We start from the raw sequence: 22,476 nt of genomic DNA, 5'->3' as shown, positions 1-22,476 counted from the left end.
CTCTCTCTCTCCCCCCTCTCTTTTGCTCTCGCTCTCCATCCCTCTCTTTTGCTCTCTCTCTCCATCCCTCTCTTTTGCTCTCTCTCTCTCCCCCCCTCTCTTTTGCTCTGTCTCTCTCCCCTCTATTTTGCTCTCTCTCTCCCCCCTCTCTTTTGCTCTGTCTCTCCCTCCTCTCTTTTGCTCTCTCCCCCCCCTCTCTTTTGCTCTGTCTCTCTCCCCTCTCTTTTGCTCTCTCTCTCCCCCTCTCTATTGCTCTCTCTCCCCCTCTCTTTTTCTCTCTCTCCCCCTCTCTATTGCTCTGTCTCCGCCCTCTCTTTTTCTCTCTCTCCCCCTCTCTTTTTCTCTCTCTTCCCTCTCTTTTGCTCTTACCCCTCTATTTTGCTCTCTCCCCCCTCTCTTCTGCACTTTCCCCTCTCTTCAGCTCTTCCTCTCTCTTTATCTCTTTCCTATCTCTTTTTGTCTCTCCCCCTCTCTTTCTATTTCTCTCCTCTCTCTTGCGCCGACCGCGCCCGGCCACACCCATGTTCCCGTTGGTCACGCCTACACTCCCACCACACCCACTTTCGCCGCAACAGCATGTCAGGTAAGGCCAAGTGTGTTTTTCCTTGTGCTGTCTCTACTGACAGCTTCGGATTAAAACACACTTGGCCTTTTATATAATAGGATATATATGGTGTTGGGTTAACGCATGAGCGCTCCATTAAATAAACACTAACAAAATATCACTTATCCTTTTTCCCTTTCTCTCATGTTGGCAAACACATCTCAGTTATTTGTATCCGGTAGTCTAATCACTAATTATTAAACAATGGGATTACACATTGTATCTCAATTAATTCTCATCAAGGTGTAAAATGATGAATGTGCAAAATGTGAATGTAAACAGTGCACCGAAATCCAGGGTACCTATTTATTACAAGTACATTTCCATGGTTAAAAAGCTCTGTGAGAATACAATGTTGCAAGAAAGCTAATTAGCAAATGTTTACATTGTCTTGTTAGACTTACGAAATTGCAAAATGTGGTGGTACAAAGAAAATATTATGCAAAAAATGCAGAAGCTTAAAGCCATTTGACATAAGACAATGTGGTCAAGAAATTGTAACTAATACTGTGGTATTTTCAGTTAATGCAGTCACCTACTAATGATAATGATTTAATACTTTTCAGAAAGAGAGTTCACTTGTTTCAGATTTGGTTGTCCTGCCCTTTTGTGTATTTTTGTTATCCTCCATATAAAAGGGTATGTGACCCTCCATTTAATTAAGGGAATACCCCCATTACATGACATGACCCCTTCTTGATGGGAGATCTTACCTGTGGTAGGATGCAGGCCTAGCTTGAGACACTGTGCTGCATCACTCCAAGTATGAAATGTCACCCCCCCCCCAATCCTCAGTTTGCTACAATCTAAAGCAACCATAATTATCAGTGTCAGGTTAAAAAATAGCAGATTTCAATTTTACTTAAAAGCATTCTGATCGATAGGTGATGGAGCCCATATGACATTAATATCTTTTAGCTGAAATATGCTCTCTCTATGTGGGACCTTTGTCAAAAACCACCTGTGTCCTGTGAACCCACCTGGTCCAATTACAGAGCTGCCTCTGGTGGATAGATCTGAGCAGTCTTACTCTTCCAATGGGTTAAGCTATGATCAGGAGAGTTGGTAGAACTCACAGAGAGTCCTCTCACTTTAATATTGATTGTTTAATCACTTAATAAACCAGACTTGTTTCTTAAAAGTAAAATAAGAGGAACACTGGTGTGAAACCTGGTGTAGGACCAGGCTGATGGTGAGGAATAGGAACATGAAGCACCCTATAGCTGGTGCCAGAACAGCCTTGCAGGAACTTAATTCTGTACAGTTAGACTATTATATCATATATATTATATAGGTATCAGTTAAGTGTAGTGAGTCACTTTTATTTCATCCATATTGAGTTTTACCATGACTTGTTCCTGGACTTTACACAAAGTTTAGGCAGATGAGATTAAAAAGCAGAATGCATAGGTATAGTTGTAGATCGCAAGAAATTGTGGCTGAATTGATTTGTGCTTTGATTGAAAGTGATTGGAAATACAATAACTTGTGACCTGTCATTTTGGGGTTTTAGTCAACCATTTTTACACCAGTATTGTGATCATGTACAAGTCACAACATGGTTGCCTGTACGTTCTGGTCTTTACACAACAGGATTGAGATATTTTGCTGCAGTTTGCACTTTCTCTTTTTAGATATAACATGGGGTATTAAGGGTGAGCAAAAGGAGAGTTACAACTTCCAGTTTTACTCAATTTCTCCACGACTGCAGTTTCCCCTAAAGCATCCTTTGTGTGCACATCTCAGTCTTTTGCAGTAAACTATTTTTTATTTAATTCCTCTAATTCCATCTCCCCTGATTTTTTCTCTTCCTCTTCTTCATCAGCTGCTCGTCTCTTAAGAATGATCAGGATGAAGACACAGGGAATGTAGGATATAGTTCGCAAAATAGCCGTCACTCCAAAAAACAGAAGCCTGGGAATCATATAATGAGAATGAGAGCAAAGCTTATCTAATGCACAGTAACAGGACGTCTGACAATGATATAAAGAGAGTGAGTGTGAGAGAACAAAGCTTGTCTTATACACAGTAACAGGAAGTCTGAAAATGATATACAAAGAGTGAGAGAGAAATGAACTTGTCTTATACACAGTAAGATGCTGCTAGTCTTAGGAAAAACTAATTGTATGTTGCCTGATCTCAGTCACACCTCATTCACACCTCAGACACACCTCAGTCACACCTCAGTCACACCTCATTCACATCTCAGACATACCTCATTCACATCTCAGAAACACCTCAGTCACACCTCAGACACATCTCAGTCACATCTCAGACACACCTCAGTCACATCTCAGACATACCTCATTCACATCTCAGAAACACCTCAGTCACACCTCAGACACACCTCAGTCACACCTCATTCACATCTCAGACACACCTCAGTCACATCTCAGACACACCTCAGTCACACCTCGGTCACACCTCGGTCACACCTCGGTCACACCTCGGTCACACCTCGGTCACACCTCAGTCACACCTCAGTCACATCTCAGACACACTTCAGTCACATCTCAGACACACTTCAGTCACATCTCAGACACACCTCAGACAAACCTCATTCGCATCTCAGACACACCTCAGTCACACCTCAGACACACCCCAGTCACACCTAAGACACACCTAAGTCACACCTCAGTCACACCTCAGTCACACCTCAGTCACACCTCAGTCACACCTCAGTCACACCTCAGTCACACCTCAGTCACACCTCAGTCACACCTCAGTCACACCTCAGTCACACCTCCGACACACCTCCGACACACCTCCGACACACCTCCGACACACCTCAGTCACATCTCAAACACACCTCAGTCACACCTCAGACACACCTCATTCACATCTCAGACACACCTCAGTCACACCTCAGATACACCTCAGTCACACCTCAGTCACATCTCAGACACACCTCATACACATCTCAGACACACCTTATTCATATCTCAGACACACCTCATACACATCTCAGACACACCTCCGTCACACCTCATTCACACATCAGATACACCTCAGTCACACCTCAGACACAATTCAGACACACATCAGTAACACATCAGACACACCTCAGTCACACCTCAGACACACCTCATTCATATCTCAGACACACCTCATTCACATCTCAGACACACCTCTGTCACACCTCATTAACACATCAGATACACCTCAGTCACACCTCAGACACACCTCAGACATACCTCAGTCACACATCAGTCACACATCAGTCACACCTCAGACACACCTCAGACACATCTCAGACACATCTCAGACACACCTCAGTCACACATCAGACACACCTCAGTCACATCTCAGACACACCTCACTCACACCTCACTCACACCTCAGACACACATCATTCACATCTCAGACACAACTCAGACATACCTCAGTCACACCTCAGACACACCTCAGTCACACATCAGACACACCTCAGTCACACCTCAGTCACATCTCAGACACACTTCAGTCACATCTCAGACACACCTCAGACAAACCTCATTCGCATCTCAGACACACCTCAGTCACACCTCAGACACACCCCAGTCACACCTAAGACACACCTAAGTCACACCTCAGACACACCTCAGTCACACCTCAGTCACATCTCAGACACACCTCAGTCACACCTCAGACACACCTCAGACACACCTCATTCACATCTCAGACACACCTCAGTCACACCTCAGACACACCTCAGTCACATCTCAGATACACCTCAGTCACATCTCAGACACACCTCAGTCACACATCATTCACATCTCAGACACACCTCAGTGACATCTCAGACACACCTCAGACACACCTCAGTCAAACCTCAGACACACCTCATTCACATCTCAGACACACCTCAGTCACACCTCAGACACACCTCATACACACCTCAGTCACATCTCAGACACACCTCAGTTACACATCAGACACACCTCAGTCACACCCCAGACACACCTCAGTCACACATCAGCCACACTTCAGTCACAACTCATTCACATCTCAGACACACCACATACACATCTCAGACACACCTCATTCATATCTCAGACACACCTCATGCACATCTCAGACACACCTCGGTCACACCTCATTCACACCTCATTCACACCTCAGTCACACCTCAGTCACACCTCAGTCACACCTCAGACACACCTCATTCACATCTCAGACACACCTCAGTCACATTTCAGACACACCTCAGTTACACATCAGACACACCTCAGTCACACCTCAGACACACCTCAGTCACACATCAGACACACCTCAGTCACACATCAGACACACCTCAGACACACCTCAGTCACATGTCAGTCACACCTCAGATACACCTCAGTCACACCTCAGACACATCTCAGTCACACTTCATTCACATCTCAGACACACATCAGTCACACCTTAGACACATCTCAGTCACACATCAGACACACCTCAGTCACATCTCAGATACACCTCAGTCACACTTCATTCACATCTCAGACACACCTCAGTCACACCTCAGTCACATGTCAGTCACACCTCAGACACACCTCAGTCACACCTCAGTCACACATCAGACACAACTCAGTCACATCATAGACACACCTCAGACACACCTCAGTCACACCTCAGTCACACATCAGCCACATCTCAGACACACCTCAGTCACACATCAGACACACCTCAGTCACATCTCAGTCACATATAAGCCACACATCAGACACACCTCAGTCACAACTCAGTCACATCTCAGTCACACATCAGCCACACCTCAGTCACAACTCATTCACATCTCAGACACACCACATACACATCTCAGACACACCTCATTCATATCTCAGACACACCTCGGTCACACCTCATTCACACCTCAGTCACACCTCATTCACATCTCAGACACACTTCAGTCAAACCTCAGACATACCTTAGTCACATCTCAGACACAACCCATCACACCTCAGTCACACCTCATTCACATCTCAGACACAACTCCATCACACCTCATTCACACATCAGATACACCTCAGTCACACCTCAGACACACCTCAGTCACACCTCAGACACACCTCAGTCACACATCAGACACACCTCACTCACATCTCAGAGACACCTCAGTCACACCTCAGACACACCTCAGTCACATCTCAGACACACCTCAGTCACACATCAGACACACCTCAGTCACACATCAGACACACCTCAGTCACACCTCAGACACACCTCAGTTACACTTCAGTCACACATCATTCACATCTCAGACACACCTCAGTCACACCTCAGACACACCTCAGTCACACCTCAGACACACCTCAGTCACATCTCAGATGCACCTAAGTCACACCTCAGACACACCTCATTCACATCTCAGACACACCTCAGTCACACCTCAGACACAACTCAGTCACATCTCAGATACACCTCAGTCACATCTCAGACACACCTCAGTCACACATCAGTCACACATCATTCACATCTCAGACACACCTCAGTCACACCTCAGTCACACTTTAGACACACCTCAGTCACATCTCAGACACACCTCAGTCACACCTCAGACACACCTCATTCACATCTCATTCATATCTCAGGCACACCTCAGTCACACATCATTCACATCTCAGACACACCTCAGTGACATCTCAGACACACCTCAGACACACCTCAGTCAAACCTCAGACACACCTCATTCACATCTCAGACACACCTCAGTAACACCTCAGACACACCTCATTCACATCTCAGACACACCTCAGTCACATCTCAGACACACCTCAGTTACACATCAGACACACCTCAGTCACACCCCAGACACACCTCAGTCACACATCAGACACACCTCAGTCACAACTCATTCACATCTCAGACACACCACATACACATCTCAGACACACCTCATTCATATCTCAGACACACCTCATGCACATCTCAGACACACCTCGGTCACACCTCATTCACACCTCATTCACACCTCATTCACACCTCAGTCACACCTCAGTCACACCTCAGACACACCTCATTCACATCTCAGACACACCTCAGTCACATTTCAGACACACCTCAGTTACACATCAGACACACCTCAGTCACACCTCAGACACACCTCAGTCACACATCAGACACACCTCAGTCACACATCAGACACACCTCAGACACACCTCAGTCACATGTCAGTCACACCTCAGATACACCTCAGTCACACCTCAGACACATCTCAGTCACACTTCATTCACATCTCAGACACACATCAGTCACACCTTAGACACATCTCAGTCACACATCAGACACACCTCAGTCACATCTCAGACACACCTCAGTCACACTTCATTCACATCTCAGACACACCTCAGTCACACCTCAGTCACATGTCAGTCACACCTCAGACATACCTCAGTCACACATCAGACACAACTCAGTCACATCATAGACACACCTCAGACACACCTCAGTCACACCTCAGTCACACATCAGCCACATCTCAGACACACCTCAGTCACACATCAGACACACCTCAGTCACATCTCAGTCACATATAAGCCACACATCAGACACACCTCAGTCACAACTCAGTCACATCTCAGACACACCTCAGTCACACATCAGCCACACCTCAGTCACAACTCATTCACATCTCAGACACACCACATACACATCTCAGACACACCTCATTCATATCTCAGACACACCTCATGCACATCTCAGACACACCTCGGTCACACCTCATTCACACCTCAGTCACACCTCATTCACATCTCAGACACACTTCAGTCAAACCTCAGACATACCTTAGTCACATCTCAGACACAACCCATCACACCTCAGTCACACCTCATTCACATCTCAGACACAACTCCATCACACCTCATTCACACATCAGACACACCTCAGTCACACCTCAGACACACCTCAGTCACACATCAGACACACCTCACTCACATCTCAGAGACACCTCAGTCACACCTCAGACACACCTCAGTCACATCTCAGACACACCTCAGTCACACATCAGACACACCTCAGTCACACATCAGACACACCTCAGTCACACCTCAGACACACCTCAGTCACACTTCAGTCACACATCATTCACATCTCAGACACACCTCAGTCACACCTCAGACACACCTCAGTCACACCTCAGACACACCTCAGTCACATCTCAGATGCACCTAAGTCACACCTCAGACACACCTCATTCACATCTCAGACACACCTCAGTCACACCTCAGACACAACTCAGTCACATCTCAGATACACCTCAGTCACATCTCAGACACACCTCAGTCACACATCAGTCACACATCATTCACATCTCAGACACACCTCAGTCACACCTCAGTCACACTTTAGACACACCTCAGTCACATCTCAGACACACCTCAGTCACACCTCAGACACACCTCATTCACATCTCATTCATATCTCAGGCACACCTCAGTCACACCTCAGTCACACATCAGACACAACTCAGTCACATCTCAGACACACCTCAGACACACCTCAGTCACACATCAGACACACCTCATTCACATCTAAGACACACCTCAGTCACACCTCAGACACACCTCATTCACATCTCAGACACACCTCAGTCACATCTCAGACACACCTCAGTTACACATCAGACACACCTCAGTCACACCCCAGACACACCTCAGTCACACATCAGACACACCTCAGTCACAACTCATTCACATCTCAGACACACCACATACACATCTCAGACACACCTCATTCATATCTCAGACACACCTCATGCACATCTCAGACACACCTCGGTCACACCTCATTCACACCTCATTCACACCTCATTCACACCTCAGTCACACCTCAGTCACACCTCAGACACACCTCATTCACATCTCAGACACACCTCAGTCACATTTCAGACACACCTCAGTTACACATCAGACACACCTCAGTCACACCTCAGACACACCTCAGTCACACATCAGACACACCTCAGTCACACATCAGACACACCTCAGACACACCTCAGTCACATGTCAGTCACACCTCAGATACACCTCAGTCACACCTCAGACACATCTCAGTCACACTTCATTCACATCTCAGACACACATCAGTCACACCTTAGACACATCTCAGTCACACATCAGACACACCTCAGTCACATCTCAGACACACCTCAGTCACACTTCATTCACATCTCAGACACACCTCAGTCACACCTCAGTCACATGTCAGTCACACCTCAGACATACCTCAGTCACACATCAGACACAACTCAGTCACATCATAGACACACCTCAGACACACCTCAGTCACACCTCAGTCACACATCAGCCACATCTCAGACACACCTCAGTCACACATCAGACACACCTCAGTCACATCTCAGTCACATATAAGCCACACATCAGACACACCTCAGTCACACCTCAGTCATACCTCAGTCACATCTCAGACACACCTCAGTCACACATCAGCCACACCTCAGTCACAACTCATTCACATCTCAGACACACCACATACACATCTCAGACACACCTCATTCATATCTCAGACACACCTCATGCACATCTCAGACACACCTCGGTCACACCTCATTCACACCTCAGTCACACCTCATTCACATCTCAGACACACTTCAGTCAAACCTCAGACATACCTTAGTCACATCTCAGACACAACCCATCACACCTCAGTCACACCTCATTCACATCTCAGACACAACTCCATCACACCTCATTCACACATCAGACACACCTCAGTCACACCTCAGACACACCTCAGTCACACCTCAGACACACCTCAGTCACACCTCAGACACACCTCAGTCACACCTCAGACACACCTCAGTCACATCTCAGACACACCTCAGTCACACATCAGACACACCTCAGTCACACATCAGACACACCTCAGTCACACCTCAGACACACCTCAGTTACACTTCAGTCACACATCATTCACATCTCAGACACACCTCAGTCACACCTCAGACACACCTCAGTCACACCTCAGACACACCTCAGTCACATCTCAGATGCACCTAAGTCACACCTCAGACACACCTCATTCACATCTCAGACACACCTCAGTCACACCTCAGACACAACTCAGTCACATCTCAGATACACCTCAGTCACATCTCAGTCACACCTCAGTCACACATCAGTCACACATCATTCACATCTCAGACACACCTCAGTCACACCTCAGTCACATCTCAGACACACCTCAGTCACACTTCATTCACATCTCAGACACACCTCAGTCACACTTCATTCACATCTTAGACACACCTCAGTCACACCTCAGTCACACTTTATTCACATCTCAGACACACCTCAGTCACACCTTAGACACACCTCAGTCACACATCAGACACACCTCAGTCACATCTGAGACACACCTCAGTCACACTTCATTTACATCTCAGACATACCTCAGTCACACTTCATTCACATCTTAGACACACCTCAGACACACCTCAGTCACACCTCAGACACACCTCATTCACACCTCAGACACACCTCAGTCACACCTCAGTCACACCTCAGTCACATCTCATATGCACCTAAGTCACACCTCAGACACACCTCATTCACATCTCAGACACACCTCAGTCACAACTCAGTCACATCTCAGATACAACTCAGTCACATCTCAGACACACCTCAGTCACACATCATTCACATCTCAGACACACCTCAGTCACACTTTAGACACATCTCAGTCACACCTCGGACACACCTCAGACACACCTCAGACACATCTCATTCATATCTCAGTCACACCTCATTCACACCTCAGACACACCTCAGTCACACCTCAGTCACATCTCATATGTACCTAAGTCACACCTCAGACACACCTCATTCACATCTCAGACACACCTCAGTCACACCTCAGACACAACTCAGTCACATCTCAGATACAACTCAGTCACATCTCAGACACACCTCAGACACACATCATTCACATCTCATTCATATCTCAGACACACCTCAGTCACACCTCAGTAACACCTCATTCACATCTCAGACACACCTCAGTCACACCTCGGACACACCTCATTCACATCTCAGACACACCTCAGTCACACCTCAGTCACACCTCAGTCACACTTTAGACACACCTCAGTCACATCTCAGACACACCTCAGACACACCTCATTCACATCTCATTCATATCTCAGACACACCTCAGTCACACCTCAGTAACACCTCATTCACATCTCAGACACACCTCAGTCACACCTCGGACACACCTCGGTCACACCTCAGTCACACCTCGGTCACACCTTGGTCACACATCAGACACACCTCAGTCACACATCAGACACACCTCAGTCACATCTCAGTCACACCTCAGACACACCTCATTCACATCTCAGACACACCTCAGTCACACCTCAGACACACCTCAGTCACATCTCAGACACACCTCAGACACACCTCATTCACATCTCAGACACACCTCAGTCACACCTCAGACACACCTCAGTCACATCTCAGACACACCTCAGTCACACCTCAGTCACACATCATTCACACCTAAGTCACACATCAGACACACCTCAGACACACCTCAGACACACCTCAGACACATCTCAGACACACCTCAGTCACACCTCAGACACACCTCAGTCACACCTCAGTCACACTTTAGACACATCTCAGTCACATCTCAGACACACCTCAGTCACACTTTAGACACATCTCAGTCACATCTCAGACACACCTCAGTCACATGTCAGTCACACCTCAGACACACCTCAGTCACACTTCATTCACATCTCAGACACACCTCAGTCACACCTTAGACACACCTCAGTCACACCTCAGACACACCTCATTCACATCTCAGACACACCTCAGTCACACCTCAGACACACCTCATTCACATCTCAGTTACACCTCAGTCACACATCAGACACACCTCATTCACATCTCAGACACACCTCAGTCACACCTCATTCACATCTCAGACACACCTCAGTCACATTACAGACACACCTCAGACAATCCTCATTTGCATCTCAGACACACCTCAGTCACATCTCAGACACACCTCAGACACACCTCATTCACATCTCAGACACACCTCAGTCACACCTCAGACACAACTCATTCACATCTCAGACACACCTCAGTCACATCTCAGTCACACTTCAGTCACATCTCAGACACACCTCAGACAAACCTCATTCGCATCTCAGACACACCTCAATCACACCTCAGTCACATCTCAGACACACCTCAGTCACATCTCAGACACACCTCAGACACATCTCAGACACACCTCAGTCACACCTCAGACACACCTCAGACACACCTCAGTCACACCTCAGTCACACCTCATTCACATCTCAGACACACCTAAGTCACACATCAGACACACATCAGTCATATCTCAGACACACCTCAGACACACCTCAGACACACCTCAGTCACACCTCAGGCACACATCATTCACATCTCAGACACACCTCAGTTACACATCATACAGACCTCAGTCACATCTCAGACACACCTCAGACACACCTCAGTCACATCTCAGTCACAACTCAGACACACCTCAGTCACACTTCATTCACATCTCAGACACACCTCAGTCACACCTTAGACACACCTCAGACACACCTCATTCACATCTCAGACACACCTCAGTCACACCTCAGACACACCTCATTCACATCTCAGTTACACATCAGACACACCTCATTCACATCTCAGACACACCTCAGACACACCTCAGTCACATGTCAGTCACACCTCAGACACACCTCAGTCACACCTCAGACACACCTCAGTCACATGTCAGTCACACCTCAGACACACCTCAGACACACCTCAGACACACCTCAGTCACACTTCATTCACATCTCAGACACACCTCAGTCACACCTTAGACACACCTCAGTCACACCTCAGTCACACATCATTCACATCTCAGACACACCTCAGTCACACCTCAGTTACACATCATACAGACCTCAGTCACATCTCAGACACACCTCAGACACATGTCAGTCACAACTCAGACACACCTCAGTCACACTTCATTCACATCTCAGACACACCTCAGTCACACCTTAGACACACCTCAGTCACACCTCAGACACACCTCAGTCACACCTCAGACACACCTCAGTCACATCTCAGACACACCTCAGACACACCTCAGTCACATGTCAGTCACACCTCAGACACACCTCAGTCACACCTCAGACACACCTCAGACACACCTCAGTCACACATCAGCCACACCTCAGACACACCTCAGACACACCTCAGTCACATCTCAGACATGCCTCAGTCACACATCAGCCACACCTCAGACACACCTCAGTCACACCTCAGTCACACCTTTCCCTACATCTCAGACAAAACTGTGCAGAACTCTGCTCAATCAACTCTCCAGCTTATAACCAGTTTAATGCAGGTCACATGCTGAGTCTCTAGTTTATAACACAACGTAAAGCATAAAGCAATTAGCTAATGTGATGTATCAGTAAAACCACAGAAATATGCAATATATTTAGTAATATATTGAATCAAAAACTTTTAAATGCAGTCAGTATTGTTAGGAATATATGGTGCCTAGATAAAGAGCTGAGTAGAATGTTGTCACTCTTTTATCAGAACTTTGCATCTTTAAACTAGCAAGAAATTCCTTCTGGATATAAAGGGTATGGGCTGTTTACCTGTAAGCATCAGAATCATACATGCGACAGGCTCCAGGCTCCCCACAGTTAGTAGTTCCCCATTTTATGCAGGTCGTATCAACTGTCGCACCAAAAAAAATTGGAGATGGGATTCCACCTGCAGGGACACACATGGTATCGTAAAGAATAATTTACTGCAATATCTGTCTGTCTGTCTGTCCAGCTATCTGTATGTCTGTCCTGCTGGCTGTCTATATATCTATTTGTCTGTCTATCTCTTTCTCTCTCTCTGTCTATCTGTCTGCCTGTTTGTCTTTCTAACTCATTTTTGGACTTGATTACGAGTGGAGCAATGTCATGCGTGACCTATAAGGGGTATATCACGGAATGGCGATCACCGTAATGCATCCCCATTGATGTCTATGGGAAAAAAAGTTAAGTTTAAACCTAACACCTTAACATAAACCCCACGTCTAAACACCTCTAATCTGCCACCCCCGACATCGCAGACACCTTAATAAAGTTATTAACCCCTATTCCCCCGCACCCCAACATCACCCACACTATAATAGATATTAACACCTATTCCGCCGCTCCCCAACATCGCCGCCACCAAATAAACGTATTAACCCCTAAACCTCTGGCCTCCCACATCATCACCACTAAATAAACTATTAACCCTTAAACCGCCAGCCCCTCACATTGCAATAAACTAAATTAAACTATTAACCCCTAAACCTAACAATCCCCTAACTTTATATTAAAATTACAATATCCCTATCTTAAAATACATAAAAACGTAGCTGTGAAATTATAAAAACCTAAGTTTAAACTATTACAATAAATATACCGAATATCACAAAGAAAAAAATGTGAAATAAATGTGATAACAAAAATCATAAAAGGAAAACCAAATAAAGTTCTGAATCAAGGATATGTCTGTGTCCTCTGGATGAGTTTTTCAGCTTGTTAGCATTCCTCAGTGAGATCCCATAAAAAAGGAAACAGAAAATTGCAACATAGTGTGAATCTGTAATGGCACTTAAAAGTTTTTCGACTTTAACATTTCATTCTCAATGTATATTTCAAGGTCTAAAAATTCTACCTTGGTTTGACTATAATTCCAAGTTAGAGCTACTTTGAACTCATTTGTTTTCAAATATTCCATGAATTCAAGTAATTGGTTCTCACTTCCTGACCATATGAAGAAAAGGTCATCTATGTAGCGATGATAAAACACCAGATATTGGTATACCACCAATATCTGGTGTCTTATCATCGCTACATAGATGACCTTTTCTTCATATGGTCAGGAAGTGAGAACCAATTACTTGAATTCATGGAATATTTGAAAACAAATGAGTTCAAAGTAGCTCTAACTTGGAATTATAGTCAAACCAAGGTAGAATTTTTAGACCTTGAAATATACATTGAGAATGAAATGTTAAAGTCGAAAAACTTTTAAGTGCCATTACAGATTCACACTATGTTGCAATTTTCTGTTTCCTTTTTTATGGGATCTCACTGAGGAATGCTAACAAGCTGAAAAACTCATCCAGAGGACACAGACATATCCTTGATTCAGAACTTTATTTGGTTTTCCTTTTATAAGTTTAAACTATATATTAAAGGGACACTGTACCCAAATTTTTTCTTTCGTGATTCAGATAGAGCATGACATTTTAAGCAACTTTCTAATTTTCTCCTATTATCAAATTTTCTTCATTCTCTTGGTATCTTTATTTGAAATGCAAGAAAGCAAGTTTAGATGCCGGCCCATTTTTGGTGATCAACCTGGGTTGTTCTTGCTGATTGGTGGATAAACTCATCCACCAATAAAAAAAGTGCTGTCCAGAGTTCTGAATAAAAAAAAAGCTTAGATATCTTCTTTTTAAAATAAAGATAGCAAGAGAACGAAGAAAAATTGATAATAGGAATAAATTAGAAAGTGGCTTATGCTCTATCTGAATCATAAAAGAAAAAATTTGGGTTCAGTGTCCCTTTAAACATTACTATTATACTAAAATGAAAATAACTATAAATTAAATAAACTAAATTAAACATTAAAAAAAACAAACACTATTGAAAAAATTTAAATCTACAATTACAAAAAATAAAAAATACTAAATTACAAAAAATAAAAATTTCTAAAATACAAAAAAATAACAAACACTAAATTACGAAAAAAATAACAATGAAATTATCCAAAATAAAAACAATTACACCTAATCTAATAACCCTATAAAAATAAACCCCCTCCTCAAAATAAAAAATCCTTAGCCGACAATAAGCTACCAATAGCCCTTAAAAGGGCATTTTGTAGGGCATTTCCCAAAAGAAATCAGCTCTTTTGCCTTTAAAAAAATACAAAGACCCCCCAACAGTAAAACCCACCACCCAACCAACCCCCCAAAATAAAAAACCTAACTCTAACAAAAAACTAAGCTACCCATTGCCATTCAGCTCTTTTCGCTCTTTAATGATAGCCTAAACCATAATCTAAAAAAAAAATGCACCCCAAAAAAGTTTAAAAAAACACTAACCCCCGACGATCCACTTACAGTCCGGACATCCAGGCGGCGAGAAGTCTTCATCCAGGCGGCGAGGTCTTCATCCATCCAGGCGGGCGTCTCCTATCTTTATCCAGATGGCATCTTCTGTCTTCATCCCGGCGGTGCGCAGCAGGTCCGTCCTTCAAGACATTCAAATCAGCCAATAGGATGAGAGCTACTAAAATCCTATTGGCTGTTCAAATCAGGCTGATCATCAAGAGGGCATCTGATTGCGATCTTACCGGCATGGCAAGGCTATCTGCTGTCTGGTGACAGGACCAGCCCAAACATGAAATCAGGTTGCTAGATCACAGGCAACTGAAAAACCCCGCTTACCTGCAGTAAAATACCGAACGGAACGGAGCAACCCTTGGTGAGTGAACAGACATCAAGAGATTATGGGGCATATGTATCAAGCTCCGAATGGTAGCTTGCACTTCATGATTGAAAATGGGATACTTTGCACACAACAACAAATGATGGAGATATGTGGAGACCTTTTCTCCTCATGGATGAGATACAATCAATTAACACACTATTTGACATATCATACTCACAAAGACAAATTTACTAGGGACTTCACCCCATTCGAACACTTGTGTATAAAGAGCAAACTACAAAGACGACTAATCTCCCTAGTATATACGTTTCTGCTCCTTCCCCCTGACACCCCATTACCTACATACACTAGAACTTGGAACAGATATCTCAACAATGAAATTAACCAAAAAGATTGTCTCAAATCATTCACCTTAGTAAAACGCTCCTCAATATCAGCCAATGTACAAGAAATCCAACTTAAATTATTAAGCAGATGGTATTTATCTCATCCCACTAAAACTACACACCTTTTTTCCATTAGCGAGCCCCTTGTGCTGTAGAGGCTGCGGCGAAACTGGCACACTTCTACACATCTGGTGGTCTTGCCTGAAACTGTTGTGATTCTGGACCGGGGCGATCAACCTCATGTCAGAAAAATTACAAATTGAAATCCCATACACATCCAAAACAATACTTTTCCTACATTTGCCAAAATTAAGAGAAACATACAATAAGTCCCTTCTTCTGATAATGCTCACGGGAGCAAAAAAAATCATTACAAAAAAATGGAAATCAACAGACACTCCAACCCTAGATGAGTGGCAATCATCGGTTGATGATTTGTTAATATTGGAGAGATTTCATTACTTTAAAATCAATCAGATATCCATTCACAAAATGATGCTGGCCACGTGGAAGGGCACTCCATTATAACAGGCAGCACTATCCCCAAAAAAGAGAGCGAGGAAAAAAAAAAAAATACTTCTTAGTAACGTAACAAAGGGATTCCATTCTCCCTTTCTCTACTCTTGTCCTTACTCTCTTTTGTCTCTCCCCTGATATTAAACTACTTTTTAAATCCTTTTCTCAAATATAATATAATATAATATATATATATATATATATATATATATATATTGTAATGTATTTGTCAATATTATATAATATAATTCTTTAGATTTGACTAAATCTATATTTGTTAAAAAAGTTAAAATGTCAAGATCTATAATTGGAGGCATCCATCATGGTGATTCCTAAGCCTGGTAAGTCAGCTGACCAGCCCGGTAACTATAGACCAATTTCGCTTCTTAACTCTGACGTTAAGATACTGGCGAAAGTTATCGCCAATCGTCTTAAAAATATATTGCCACGGCTGGTCTCTAGAGATCAGGCTGGCTTCATTCCAGCCAGAGAGGCACGGGATAATACTTTGAGAGTGATCCAACTAATCTCATATGCCTGGGCTGACTAGACGCCGTTGGCATTAGTGTCGACGGACGCGGAGAAAGCTTTTGACCGTTTATGAGGCACACACTTGGAAAGCTGGATTTTGGCCCAAACTTTATCCACAGGGTTTTTGCATTATACTCAACACCCACAGCGAGAGTGCGTGTAAATGGAATCCTTTCTGATTCATTCTGGATTACAAATGGCACGAGGCAGGGGTGTCCCCTCTCCCCATTGTTATTTGCACTAGTCATTGAAATCCTAGCGTGCAAGATTCGTGCCAATCCAGACATTCAAGGCATTAGAGTTGGTGATGCCGAGCATAAATTGGCAATGTACACGGATGATATCATGCTTACATTGACCAATACTGCTTCTTCCCTCCAAGCTTCTCTGGTCGAATTTGAAAATTATGGAAGAGTGTCTGACTTCTTGCTCAACCCAACTAAGTCAGAGATTCTCAATATTACCGAATCACAGAGTGTCATGGACGTGATACATACCCAATGCCCACTTCAGATCGCCTCTGGGCAATTGAAATACCTCGGAATCGCACTTGCTCCGACAGTTGGAGAAAGCATTGAAATCAACTATTAAGAGTATCAGAGACGAGGTTACACAAGACCTGAATGCATGGAAAAATAAAACAATATCCTGGATGGGACATATACACGTCACTAAGATGAATATACTTCCGAGAGTATTATATATCATGCAGACGATACCTCTTTCCTCGGCCTCGCACCTTGTACATCAGATACAATCAGCAATTGAAACTTATATCTGGAACGGGATTAGGCCGAGAGTGAGCAGGAGGACGATGTACCTTCCTAGAGATAGGGGAGGGCTTGGGGTTCCTCAGTTCTCCGTGTATCATAAGGCCATTGACCTTCAGTGCCTGGTAGAGTGGTGTCATAACTCCACGAACAAGGCCTGGATAGGACTTGATGGTAATATCTTATGCAGGGGTAATGTTGGCTCACTTGCCTGGGTGACAGCATCTAAGCGCCCCGAGCAAATACAACAATATACTCTTTTGGTGGATGTATTTCACACTTGGGATGAACTCATCAGGGCCGACAATAGCATCTCAACCAGGAGTGCTCCTGTTACCCCTGTGCGCGAAAATCCAGACAATGGTATTGCTAATAAGCACTACTCCACCGGGTCATCTTACACTTTAGCTTGGATGGCCATATCTTCCTCGATTACTCAGGGAAAACGTAAGACCCAAGAGGACCTTGCCGAGTGGGATGAGTGGTTGTTCTCGTCCTGGTTTCGGGTAGCACAGCTCCATCATTATTATAATAACGTTAAAGATAAGGTGCTGTTCACCAGGCAGAAGATGCCATTTGAGGTGCTTTGCACCACTGATAGGATTCCTGGACATTTGATCTTGTGCCTATACAAGCTGCTGCTGGTCAGAAAGGAGAGCACACTACCCTCATATGTGAATGCATGGCACAAAGAGTTGGGCACCGAGATTGATACGAAAACATGGCTAAAAATCTTCGAAAAAGCAAAAAGAACATCAGTCTCAGCACGCCTTCAAGAAATGCACTACAAGTTTCTGAGTAGTTGGTATCTCACTCCTCAGAGGTTAAAAAAGATCTATCCGCATACTGGGGGGGATTGCTGGAGGGGCTGTGATGAGGAAGGCACGATACTACATATATTGTGGACATGCCCCCTAATACGACCCTTTTGGGAAGCAGTGCTCCGAGAGTCTTAACTATCATTATACCCCCCGACCCACATTACTTGCTATTTCATAAGCTCCCCAAAATCACGGAAGAAGCCAAACAAAGACTGTTCTCACTAATGTTGAACTGTGCGAAGGGACTAATTCCAAGACATTGGAAATCATTACAGGTACCAAGTTTGGGGGACTGGAGAGCAGGAGTTGGGGACTTGCTTCGTCTGGAGAGATACCACTACCTCAAAATAGGTAAAATTACCACCCATGAATATATGTTATTACATATAGCAGTCCCTTTACCCTGCTATATGCAATTGATCTATTACCGCTCTGTGAGACAAGGAGAAGTGTAACTCCAGGTGCTGCTGGTCGGCGTCCAGGTGATCCTTTCCGGTAACTACTACAGACGGTCTTCTCATCAGCCAGTGGGCTAAGTGCTAGTTTTGATCCTTTATCTTGTAAGTGTGCCATTTTACGTGGAGCTGTGTGTTATGAATAAAACGATGCTGTGAATCGCGGATGCGCTGTGTTTTCTTTTTTTCTCTTATTTCATTTGTAGTTATTTTAATTTTAGTATAATAGTAATGTTAGTTTAATATATAGTTCAAACTTACAGCTAGATTTTTGCGTTAGAGGCTATGCTGTGCTAACGAGCACTTTTCCCTCACCGCTCACTTCCCTATAGCGCTGGTATTAGAGTTTTTACAAACCCGTCATTAAAAGACAAGAAGTGAGCATTGAGCAAAATTTTGCTCATTACCGCACTCCAAAACCAGCGCTGCTTAAGTCAGCGGTGAGCTGGTCGTACGTGCTCGTGCACAATTTCCCCATAGGAATCAACGGGGAGAGCCGGCTGAGAAAATGTCTAACACCTGCAAAAAAGCAGCGTAAAACTCAGCCCCATTGATTCCTATGGGGAAATAAAATTTATGTTTACACCTAACACCCTAACATGAACCCCGAGTCTAAACACCCCTAATCTTACATTTATTAACCCCTAATCTGCTGCCCCCAACATCGCCGACACCTACATTATTCTTATTAACCCCTAATCTGCCGCTCCAGGCACCGCAACCACCTACATTATACTTATGAACCCCTAATCTGCTGCCCCCAACATCGCCGACACCTACATTATATTTATTAACCCCTAATCTGCTGCCCCCAATGTCGACGCAACCTACCTACACTTATTAAGCACTAATCTGCCGCCCCAACATTGCCGCCACTATAATAAACATATTAACCCCTAAACCGCCGCACTCCCGCCTCGCAAACATTAGTTAAATATTATTAACCCCTAAACTGCCATCCCTAACATCGACACCACCTACCTACATTTATTAACCCCTAATCTGCCGCTCCCCCAATGTCACCGCCACTATACTAAATGTATTAACTCTAAACCTAAGTCTAAACCTAACACCCCCTAACTTAAATATAATTTAAATAAATATAAAGAAAATTACTATCATTATCTACATTATTCCTATTTAAAACTAAATACTTACCTATAAAATAAACCCTAAGCTAGCTACAATATAACTAATAGTTGCATTGTATCTACCTTAGGGTTTATTTTTATTTTACAGGCAAGTTTGTATTGATTTTAACTAGGTACAATAGTTATTAGTTATTAACTATTTAATAACTACCTAGCTAAAATAAATACAAAAGTACCTGTAACACCTAACACTACACTACAATTTAATACATTAACTAAATTAACAACAATTAAATCAAATAAATTAAATTAGCTAAAGTACAAAAACAAACAAACACTAAATTACAGAAAATAATAAACAAATTACAAGATATTTAAACTAACTACACCTAATCTAACAGCCCTATCAAAATAAAAAAGCAAATAAAAAAATAAATGTGTTCAGAGCGCCTCAAATGGGCTAGGTGTTGTACAATGTGTAGAGTGTGTATTTAGAAATATTTTAATTGTAAATCTAGTACTTTACACAAGAATAAAACATGCCACGGTGGGTACAGTGGTAATAAATGACAATAAAAACAATAAGATGTGGATCCATTCTTGTACAAATTGAATATTGAATATATCTATATATGAAGCTGGGAGAAATCTTCATCCAAGCTGGGCGAAGTGGTCCTCCAGACGGGCAGAAGTCTTCATCCAGACGGCATCTTCTATCTTCATCCATCTGACGCGGAGCGGGTCTATCTTCAAGACATCCGACGCAGAGCATCCTCTTCATCTGATGACTAAAGACGAATGAACGTACCGTTAAGTGACATCATCTAAGATGGCATCCCTTCGATTCCGATTGGCTGATAGAATTCTATCAGCCAATCGGAATTAAGGTAGAAAAAATCCTATTGGCTGATGCAATCAGCCAATAAGATTGAAGTTCAATCCTATTGGCTCTTCCAATCAGCCAATAGAATGCAAGCTCATTCGTTTTGGCTGATTGGATCAGCCAATAAGATTTTTTCTACCTTAATTCCGATTGGCTGATAGAATTCTATCAGACAATCGGAATCTAAGGGATCCCATCTTGGAAGAAGTCACTTAAAGGTACCTTCATTCAACTTTGGTCATCGGATGAAGAGGATGCTCCGCGTTGGATGTCTTGAAGATGGACCCGCCCCGCGCCAGATGGATGAAGATAGAAGATGCCGTCTGGATGAAGACTTCTGCCTGTCTGAAAGATCACTTCGCCCGGCTTGGATGAAGACTTCTCCCGGCTTCGTTGAGGACTTCAGCCCAGCTTGGATGAAGACTTCTCCCGGTAAGTCGATCTTCAGGGGGTTAGTGTTAGGTTTTTTAAGGGTGTATTGGGTGGGTTTTATTTTAGGTTAGGGTTTTGGCTTGCAAAAGAGCTAACTGCACTTTTAAGGGCAATGCCCATCCAAATGCCCTTTTCAGGGCAATGGGGAGCTTAGGCTTTTTTAGATAGTATTTTATTTGGGGGGGTTGGTTGTGTGGGTGGTGGGTTTTACTGTTGGGGGGGTTGTTTGTATTTTTTTTTCAGGTAAAAGAGCTGATTACTTTTGGGCAATGCCTCGCAAAAGGCCCTTTTAAGGGCTATTGGTAGTTTAGTTTAGGCTAGGGTTTTTTATTTTAGGGGGGCTTTTTTATTTTGATAGGGCTATTAGATTAGGTGTAATTAGTTTAAATATCTTGTAATTTGTTTATTATGTTCTGTAATTTAGTGTGTTTTTTGTACTTTAGCTAATTTAATTGTTGTTAATTTAGTTAATTTATTTAATTATAGTGTAGTGTTAG

The 22,476-nt window shown here is 43.6% G+C and overlaps 1 protein-coding gene across 1 annotated transcript in view; it reads right to left on the bottom strand.

Moving 5' to 3' along the window:
- Window positions 1-896: 896 nt before the first annotated feature.
- LOC128664296 (solute carrier organic anion transporter family member 1A2) overlaps window positions 897-22,476 on the bottom strand; it is a 169,495-nt gene continuing 147,915 nt past the window's right edge. Inside the window, exons 10-11 of the mRNA XM_053719132.1 lie at window positions 13,242-13,359; window positions 897-2,518 (exon numbers count right to left, since the gene is read on the bottom strand). Of these exons, the coding sequence (XP_053575107.1) occupies window positions 2,365-2,518; window positions 13,242-13,359 (272 nt within the window). The 3' untranslated portion in view covers window positions 897-2,364. The remainder of the gene's footprint in view (window positions 2,519-13,241; window positions 13,360-22,476) is intronic.

Source organism: Bombina bombina, chromosome 6 (genome assembly GCF_027579735.1).
Source record: "Bombina bombina isolate aBomBom1 chromosome 6, aBomBom1.pri, whole genome shotgun sequence".
Taxonomy (NCBI): Eukaryota; Metazoa; Chordata; class Amphibia; order Anura; family Bombinatoridae; genus Bombina; species Bombina bombina.
This window is presented reverse-complemented; position numbering and strand designations above follow the sequence as displayed.